This window comes from Limulus polyphemus, unplaced genomic scaffold (assembly GCF_000517525.1).
Source record: "Limulus polyphemus unplaced genomic scaffold, Limulus_polyphemus-2.1.2 Scaffold233, whole genome shotgun sequence".
In the NCBI taxonomy this organism is placed as follows: domain Eukaryota; kingdom Metazoa; phylum Arthropoda; class Merostomata; order Xiphosura; family Limulidae; genus Limulus; species Limulus polyphemus.
Genome location: NW_013665843.1, coordinates 285,148 through 295,529, shown reverse-complemented (window position 1 = coordinate 295,529; position 10,382 = coordinate 285,148). Strand labels below are relative to the sequence as shown.

Genomic DNA, 10,382 nt, shown 5'->3' with positions numbered 1-10,382 from the left:
AATGATATTAAGGTCTTGGGTGTTGCCAGCTGTGAAGAGGATGCTCCTGATTTACAAAAGGGTTTAGATCATTAGTGAGTTGGGAAAATAAATGTCAGATGGGTTTTAATTATAATAAATGCAGAATAATACATGTGGGTTATCATAATTTGAATTACATGTATAATTTGGATGGGAATAACCTAAACAGTGTTATGAAGGAAAGGGATCTTGGTGTAATAGTCAATCAGCCTCTTAAGCCATCCAAGCAGTGTGCTGTTGCTAGTGGTAGGGCAAATAGGATTTTAGGTTGTATCTATAGAAATATTGAAACAAGTCTAAATAGGTTATACTTTCATTGTACAGGTCACTGGTTAGACCACATTTGGAATATTGTGTTTAGAATTGGGTTACTAGAATGGTGCCTGGGATGGAGAGGTTATTATATGAGGAAAGATCAACCATATCACTTGGGTCATGCCATCACATTTGTAGACTTACATTCAAAATTTTATTGAACTACTATTTTATGAATGTATGTCAATACGTTTGGTATGAAATTGTATATTGTAATTCAAGTTTAAGTCTTATACATTAGTTAGTTTCTTAATTTAAAAGTAAATAATAAAAAAAATCCTAAATATGGATTTTTGTGTGTCACTTTGTATGTTGAATGCAGCTTTGGTTCAAATTACATGCTTGTGATGTCCAGACGCAAAGTCTAGATTTTCTTACGAATTAAAAACTCAAATTACTGATATTGATGAGCTAGAATGTACAATAAGAACTTTCTTTTCTATTTGCTGAGATATCACTATATTTTGCAAATCAAACACAGTGACCCCACCTACTTCTTCCATTTTTTGAAATTCTTCCTTATGTACACTCACTTCACTATCTCATGGACTTATAACCAATAAAAAGCTCAGAATTTCCCCCACACGATTTTCTCAGGCTCTTGAAGGTGGATAGTTCCCAAAATCATTTCTTTTGTCTCAAATCTCGGAAGAAGAGAAAATGCTGTTTGAAAAACTCAAATAACAGCTTATTTAGTAAGCCTAATAAATTATAGTGGAATTCTGCAATACTGATAGAGTATTTTATAATTTTTTTTATTTCAAATTGCATATATATATATATATAAAACTTAAAAAATCATTTTTTTTACATCCTACACGTGCAAAATTCGACAAGGCTTAGCATGCAGGGTGCAGGCAAGCTAGTACAAACTTCTTTACAATCACAAGTAGTAGAGATCATTGTTTTCTATATTTCTGTATTTACTGTTCTATGTTTAAAAAAAGAACTGAAATTTAAGAATTAAGTTTCAAATAGTAATAATATATATACTAATATAATGTGTTATAACCAAAATATGACTGTATTTTACAAAATATTGGTCCACTAGAACAAAGACAAGACAGGTCACTTTGTAAAGGCCAGTTTTATACTATTGGATATGGTATCATGAGTGCACATGTGCTGCATCATTGCAACTTCTGTAATGTTAGTCACACACTGCTGAAAGGTCAATAAAACAAAAATAATAAATATATATAGATGTATAATTTTATGAGATTTAAACTATTCAGACTAAACATTTGTGGTTTCGTGTTATAACTTGCAGTTGTTATAGAAGGAAAAAAGCATAATTTATATCTATTTCCTAATTTCTTATGGTGGTTATGAGGTTGTTCAAATCAACCAAACCCATACAGAGATACAATAGTGAAAATAACAAATAAAATATAAAGTTTTTTCTAAAAACGTTTGATAATTATCTGGAGGTTATAAGGATTTTGCATAAGAATATTAACAATTTTCTGATGCATAAAAGTATTTTTAATCTTAAATTCAAAACTACTATATGCATGTTGGATAGTCAACATTTGAAAAGAAAAAAATGCATGAGCAAATCATAACTTAAAAAATCTTAAAACTTAATTTAAAAAATCTGATACTTGTTTACTGATAATCTACAAAATTCAGTGAAGATACGTATAATGTGTTAAAAGTTATAATATGAAACTATAACAAGCACAAAATGGTTACAAAGTCAGTCCCTAGAACTAAGCCCATAATGAGAGAGTAAAGATTTCTGAAATAGTTTTCTCTTGAAAGAAGAAGACTTAGACAGGATCTTATTGAGGTATTTAAGATTGTAAAGGGAATTGATAGTGTTGATGCATCATCTTTTTTCATACTTAATGGTGAGAATAGTAGAATTAGGGGACACATATATAAATTTTGGGAAGGTAGGAGTCATTTTCAGCTAAGACAGTTTTATTTTTTTAACAGGGTGGTTGGCCTATAGAATGGGTTGCCTTCAGATGTTGTGGAGGCAGTAAAAGAGAAAGTTTGATAACTATATGAATGATAAAGGCTAGATTTAAGATTTTTATTTTCTTGAATTTTTTTTTCCAAATTTATTTATTTCATAGTGAGACAGCCAAGATGGACCAACAAGTCCCTTGTGGTCCCTAAGCATTATGTTATATTATGACAGCCTGCCACGTAATGGTAGTTTTCCCTGCCATTGTCCAAGGTATGGTTTTCTTTGTTATTTTCTTATATAGACTTACTTGTTCAAACACAATACAAGGTATTGTGGTTTTATATTTTTAAACAAGGGTATTAATACATGAATTTTCTCCTGCTACTGTGTAATTCTAAGTTTTATTAACTTATCTTTTCAAGTCTTCAATCCTACCCTAAATATTTGTAAGACTATGTATTTCAAAGTTTCAAAGAGTAGGGAAAAAAAAGCAAAACATGGCAGAAAACAAGTTACAGAGCACAGGATTATAAACTGTAATGTTTCAAGCATCTTTTTTATAATTTAGACAGAGATCATCATAAAGATTATTCCCTACCCAATGGCTGTAGCACTCTTTACAAAGGGCAGGAACTTGAAGAGCTGGGTTACTTCTACAAGGAGAAATATAAAAAATGTTACTCCTTTTAGGAGTAAAATTAGTTATGGAGCTTTTAATCATTCCATTTAATTCAGTTACAAGGTCCTAATGGAAAACATTCTTTGTTTCTCACTCAAAACATTCTGAGTACATTTAATCAATGAAACTTAAGTTTATGCTCTAAGAACTTAAGAAAATCTAAATTTGCAATTTTGAACACACACACACACATATAAATGTTTAATATCTTACACTGCTAATAAACAACAGAAATATTAAGCACTTTATTTTTATCAATTACACTCTAGTTGAGTTTGGCTAAAAGCTTATCCATTATACTTAAACTGATTTCCTTCCTTTTGCTTAAGTAATTATTTACAAGTTCTAACTTTACTAAATAATAACAGGAGACACAATATATTGATAGTTGCAATTTTATACAAATATACAAGTCATAAGAAGGTTGTTTTATTCTCTTAAAATCTGGTAAACTGACTATAAATATGTCACACAGGACATACATCACAACAATATTTCTGTTTCACCTTATGCTCAATCAAGTATGGTCTTTATTGTATATGAAGGATAATTATCAGAATAATGTTACACAGCAATTTCAGTCATTTAAGCAATAGTTTATAATTTATGTTCTTCCTATTATAGTATTGGTGTGTTATTTTGGTTTCTTCTCAAAACCAAATGGGACACAAAATATATGATAATAACCATTTATAAGTTTTAGATTACAAAAGTAAACAGTAACAAACACCAGGGGCCACCAGATTCAATCAGTGGGGTAAGATTAATGAAAATGCAACATTATTATACACTATAAAAGTACAAGCACAATGCCTTGGTGTAGATTAATTCAAATTACTTCATAATGCTTTCTGTTATGATGAAATCTTTCATTACTTTCCTAAAAATCAAAACACATCTCTTACAATAATCCAAGAATTATTAAATACAAAAGAATAAGTGAAAAAATAAAAAAATACAGGTTCTAAATTATCTATTTTAACAACTAGCTTTCATCAACCTAGAACAATATAAATGGCAACTTTACCATTGACTGACGAGCTTCTTCTCTAGTTAGTATCTGCTGAGTTTGGTCTTCACTAAATCGCAGTACAGCAGATATTACTTTAGCCAAAGTCTAAACACACAAGAGTGAAAGAGAAAAAAAAAAGTAATTTAAGGTCAATAAAACAATAATAAAGACTTCATATATATATATATATATATATTTAGAACTAAAATTAAGTAAAGTCACAGAGAGTAATCACCATGTGAATTTTATTGGATCTTCACTCTAACAAAACTGGTAAATTAAAATTTTTTCTCTTAACTCAACAATTAAATGTAAAAGATAATACTGTCATAAAGCATTAGCATCAACATTTTATTTTCTGTATAAAATATCATCTGGCAATTTCAATATATTTAATGTGAAAAGTTCATCTTTCTAAGCCTATGAAAAAAGACAATTGGCAGTTTCCACATACTAATTTTAAGTGTGAGAAGTTTGCTTGTAGTTGACCACAAAGCTACTCAATGGACTAACTGTGCTCTTCCCAACATGGGTATCGAAACATGGTTTCTAGCATTATAAGTCTGCAGTCATACTGCTGTGCCACTGTAGGCAGTTTGAGAATTAAATATCTTTAAACATATAAAATGTCACCTGGCAAATTCCATATATTATTTTCAAGTATGCGAAGTAAATATTTCTAAACCTATGAAAAAGTCACCAGACAGTTTCTACATATTAATATTTTCTATGACCATTTTTATCATAGATTTCATAAAATAAGTAAGAACTTCAATGTTTAAAAATGCCCAATAATTTACTGTCTGAAGTTAAAAGTAATATATACAATTAAAAACTCTGAAATTTGAAATTTATTAGTGTTTTTATACAAATTCTATAATATATGGTTCATAACCTCTATCAAAAGCTATATACTTTAAATAAATCAGTTCAAATATAAGACATTCATTATATGATAAGACCTTAACAGTCATAAGAACAAATGATGAAAAAGAAGAAACTTTTTTGTGACAATATATGACACAATCTTGTATGGTAACCCGAGAATGGCTTCCTGTATACTGAAGTAGACAGAAAGCCTCTCTCTCTTTTTACCAAATTCCACCTCTAAAGTGAATTGTATTGTGGGGCTGATAGAATTATTAGAAATATCATCAAGAACAAAAGGAGCGAAAGTGCAAAAAGTGAAGCAAAATTATACTATCTGCACTTAAAAATAGCTAGGAATATACATAAGTTGTTATGGAATACATTTGATGCGTCAAGTTGGTGGAAATGGGAAAAGGTAAGATTGAAACATAAGAATAACTTGGAAAAGAAACTAAATAATTTAATTAATAAAGATGTATGTCCTAAAAATAAATTAGAGAATATGAATATTGCACTACATGAAAAGTATACTAAACTGCTGAATAATTCAAGAATAATAAATCTATACAGAGAAAATATTATACCAGAACAAATAAAAGTTCTTGAGTTGGGTTTGAATTTTTCTGTAAAGAACAGCATGTTAATGAACAAGGATATAATTAAATCATTTGAAACTAGTTTGAAACAACTTAAAGTTGATGATAATATTATAAAGGATACTGTTTGAATGCATATAGCTAAATTACTTATTTCTGATACCAAAAAGTCAAAAAATAACTTACCTAATCATGAGATGACCCAACTTCAACTAATAAAAAATATTTCTAAAGCAGACAAAGGAGGACAGATTGCTATACTAGATGAAAGCAATTGTAGGGATAATATTAAAAATATTTTGAATGATGGGGCATACACGGAAATAAAGAAAGATCTGATGAATATAATACTGAGTAAAGTAAAAACAGTTGTAAAAACTTGCCTTACCATCAAATGAATGAACAAAGAAATCTTATACTGTCTTACTTTATTTTACCTCATTTGCATGCCCTCCTGAAAGTACATAAAACTGGGATACCATTCTGCCCAATCGTTGATAACAGAGGATTATTATCATTTTTTATTTAAAAGTTTATTGTTCAAAATTTTCTTTTTTAGCAAATTCTCACTATTTTACAGTCAAGAATTCATTAGAATTTATTAATAAGATTAAAAATATCAAGACAAGAAAATGACAGATTAGTTTCATTGTTTACAAATGTACCAATAGAAGTATTATGTTGTTTTGAAAATAGATTACTAGCCAGCAAAATTTTTTTCATGTTTAGAAGTAGATGATATTATAAAATTAATAAATATTATGTGTAAATTATAATTATTTCAAATTGGGTGATGAAACGTACAAACACAATAAAGGCTTCTTTATGGGGTCACCTTTATCACCTCTGTTAGCAAAAATGATCATGTTTGATGTTGAAACTCAGGCACTAGAAACATTGGTGAAAAAACCAGAGTTGTGGGTAAGATATGAGGATGTCACATTTCTGGTGTGGTGACTTGACAGTGACACATTAATTGATTTCTAGGAACATCTAAATTCTATAAGCCCCACAATACAATTCACTTTAGAAGTGGAAGATGGGGGTTGTTTGAATTTTTTGGTAAAAAGAGAGAGAGAGAATAGCACTCTGTCTACTTTGGTATTCAGGAAGCCATTCTCAGTTGCCATGCCACCACACACACAAGAACGTGTCACCCACTGTCATAAAAAATGTCTTCTTTTTCACCATTTATTCATAGGTAAGTCATAGGGTACATATAATGAAGAGTTTTTGCTTGAACTGAATTATTTAAAATATATAGCTACTGATAAGGGTTTTGAATACTGTATTATAAATAGGACTTATAAAAAAAACACTGTAAAAATGATAAATTTCAGAATATACCAAACTACAGATAATAATAAAAAAAGAATATGTTTACTATATGTTCTGTCAATGTCAATCAAAATAAGTAAGGTGTTTATGAAAAACATTACTTGTCTATTAGTCTTTACTCCTCAATTAAAACTAATGAATATCATTAATGGTATTAAAGATAAAATTTAATCAAAGGATAAATGTGAAGTAAGTAAAATCTCTTGCAGTTGTTGTGGCTTGAATTATATTGGACAGACAAGTAGAAATTTGAAGTTTCGAATTAATGAACACTAAAAAGGCTGTAGAAAAATTAAAAACTATTGATTTGGCCTTGGCAGAACTTGTGACAAACTCTTGATTGGTTTAAGGTTCAAATACATAAAGAAGTTAAGCTAAAAAATGAATTAAACATAAGAGAATCTCTTTAGAGTGTTAAACATAAAATGATTTTGAACAGAGAATTAAGCCCGGATGCTACAGAAGTGAATTGTTGGAAATCTATTTTGTAGAGGGCACTGTAAAATGCAAATTATACTCAAATTATTTACTTCCTGTAATTCTTCTGGTCTTCTAAAGATGGTGGAATGTTTTCCACCAAAACATATAGATTTAATTGTATAAAGCTTAAATTGTATATTTGATTTTTAACTTTATAAAATAAATTATTGTGCATTTTTAAACGTTGAAGATCTTACTTATTTTATTCCACATACTAATTTGAAGTATGAGAAGCAAGTATTTCTAAGCCTATTAAAAAGTCACCTAGTAGTTTCCTCACACTAATTTTAAGTGAGACGAAAATCTTTGTAATCCTATGAAAAAGTTACTTGACAGTTACTACATGGTTATTCAAGTTACACCTGTGCTGTGCTCAACATGGGTACTGAAACCCAATTCTTAACATGATAAGCCTCAGACTTATTGCTGAGTCAACAAAGGGCAAGTGGAAGAAGTAAATATTTCTAAACCTATGTAACCCTAAGCTTGCTAGGGTATATATATATAAAAAAAAAGATATATTTGGGAAAATTACATATTACATAAGAAGAATTTTTCACACAAGTATTATTCATACCGAAAGATTTCAGCTTAAAACTAAGTGAGGTGCAGTATATGCTATAAATTTTGATTCAAAACAATTTAGTACAAAATTGATAAAAAAACATCTGAAATGCAAGCAGAGTTGGTTTTGTATCACACACATCTTACACTTACAAGTTTGATGGCTAAAATGAAGATAACTAAGATGAAATCATGAAAAGTAATAGAAATGCAGCATTTACTCCTTTTCGTGTTTATATACAAAAATAAAAAATAAACAAGTCAAATCAGGTACCCTTTATGAAAAATAAAAAAAAAACAATTTTTATGCCGAAAGTCTTCAGATGCAAGTCAGGTTTTCTTTGGACTGGAGAGCTACAAAGTAATTATAAGGGGATATGGAATTGCATGGTCCAAGTTGATCAGTGATAATGGAAAGCTAAAGTTAGAAATTCTATTATTTACAACCCAATTTCAATAACAAATTCATACTGGTTGAAAAACACTTTTCTTTGAGATTAATTTTGTATGAAGCATTCTACACTGTGTTTCAAGTATCTGATTTTGTGGAGGAATGTAGAAATTAAGGTCAATTGTAACAGCAGAAGCAAGCCTGCAGCTTTGAAGAGCCACAAGTAGTGTAGAATAAAGTTCAAAAAAACATTATATAAAGCTGTTTTTTACATGAAAACAAATCAAAACTTTGATAATTTTGTCTATTACTTCTTTACATTAGTTTATTAGAAACCACTATCTTTTCACATACTGGAATGAGAAAATACTTTGCCACAGATGATTTGCACACAGATAATTATTTCAAATATTCATGCTGATCTACACCAGGGCATTTGAAAAATTTAAATATTTTGTTCAATATTAGTGGCTCTTCAAAGCTACAAGCTTACACTTCTGCTGATACCATTGACCTGGATTTCAAAAATGCTTAAGCTAGTCACCCATAATTTTGAACTTACAGACTAAAGGTAAAACAACTAGTCAAGAACAATCACTAACTGAAAAGTGAGATTTGACCATCCCTGTTATAATTCACCCATGGTTCCAAAAAAGTGTGGAGTAGAATTTTGCAGCAATGGGATGGAAACCCTGTGTTTTTTGATTCAGTTTGGCATGCTAACCACTCAAACTTGCCCCCCCCCCCCAAACACATACAAAGAGGTTCAATGCTATGCAGTAAACATATGAGGTACTAAGTGCAACTCCCATGTTGTAGCAGCTTTCATTTACTAAAATACACTGTATTTCATTTTAATTGTCTTAGCCCTTAGATATTTCTAATGCTTATGCAACTAAGCAATTTCCCTTTTGTGGAAGATACGACTAATAATCACTGGCTACAGATCACGTGACATAATACTATAAAAAAAAATATGGACCTTGTATAAGATAAAATTACTGGTTCATTTATTTAAATATTAGCAAATATTTACTGTTGTAATGTAGAGACCTTAGAGTAGAAAATTCAACTAGCAGCTTTTAATACATTACAATACTGTTCATGTTCAGTTTCTTTTGGTCCTAATAAAAATTACTTAGTTAAAACTTGACCAAATAATTATTCTTCCCTTTCAGCAACTTTGACCATTTATTTGTATTTTCAGAACTTATAATGCTATTGCTGCACTTGTTTACTATAAATGTTAGTTTTAGAATAGCCTTTTTTACAAGGTTCACCAGAGTACTAAAATAGACCTAAAAGATTTAATCAGGGTTTTTCAATGATTTGTTTAATACCTTTATAAATAATGAAATAACTATACCCCAATTTAAATTTACTATAATTCAATATCAAAATATACTCCATTTCTGAATTTATAACAGTTATATTGTTTTTAATGAACAAGTATATAAGCAAACAATGGGTATTCCAATGGGAACGAACTTCTCTTCAAATATGGCCAACCTGTACCTCTTCTTTTATGAAAACTCATTTATGAAGCAGACTTTAATAAATCCTAACTTATACATTTACACTTTCCATTAAATAGATGATTTAATATCTATAAATAATATGAATTTTACACCAAACCTAATATATTCAACAGAACTTACAATAGAAAGAAGTAATAATAATAATGTGGTCCATGCTAATTATTTAAATTTGGACATTACTTTATAGAAGATACAATGCAGTTAACTATTTCTGATAAAAGAAGATGATTTAATTTTCCCATTTTTGGTCTACCCACACCTAATAGTGTTATTCCATGTATCATGTTAAAAGGTATTATCATATCTCAACTAAAATGGTTCTTAATAGTATGTAATAACTATAATTTTTTTTTCTATACTGTTTTATTATTAAAAAAGAAATTGAGAGATAATGGCTATAAAGACAGGCAATTAAAGAAATACATTATTTTTTAATAAATACAAAAATATTTTAGAAACTAAACAACTGATTAATGAAAATATCTTATAAATAAAATACAGAGGGAGTTATTTATTTTAGCTTATAAGTAGCTAATAATAATTTTTCTAGTACTTTTATTCAGTATATCCGGGACAGAAAGACTAACTTCAAGTAGCTGGGCTTGTCTCGGTGTTCCAGTGTTATACTTGAATAAGTCTTCAAGAGAAAGGGAGAAGGTT

The 10,382-nt window shown here is 29.2% G+C and overlaps 1 protein-coding gene across 1 annotated transcript in view; it reads right to left on the bottom strand.

Annotated features, from left to right (window-relative positions):
- The window catches only part of LOC106478617 (golgin subfamily A member 4-like), a 239,261-nt gene that overhangs the window by 25,250 nt on the left and 203,629 nt on the right, over nucleotides 1-10,382 (bottom strand). The window contains exons 22-23 of the mRNA XM_022382242.1: nucleotides 3,961-4,050; nucleotides 2,853-2,907 (exon numbers count right to left, since the gene is read on the bottom strand). Coding sequence (XP_022237950.1) covers nucleotides 2,902-2,907; nucleotides 3,961-4,050 — 96 coding nt within the window. The 3' untranslated portion in view covers nucleotides 2,853-2,901. The remainder of the gene's footprint in view (nucleotides 1-2,852; nucleotides 2,908-3,960; nucleotides 4,051-10,382) is intronic.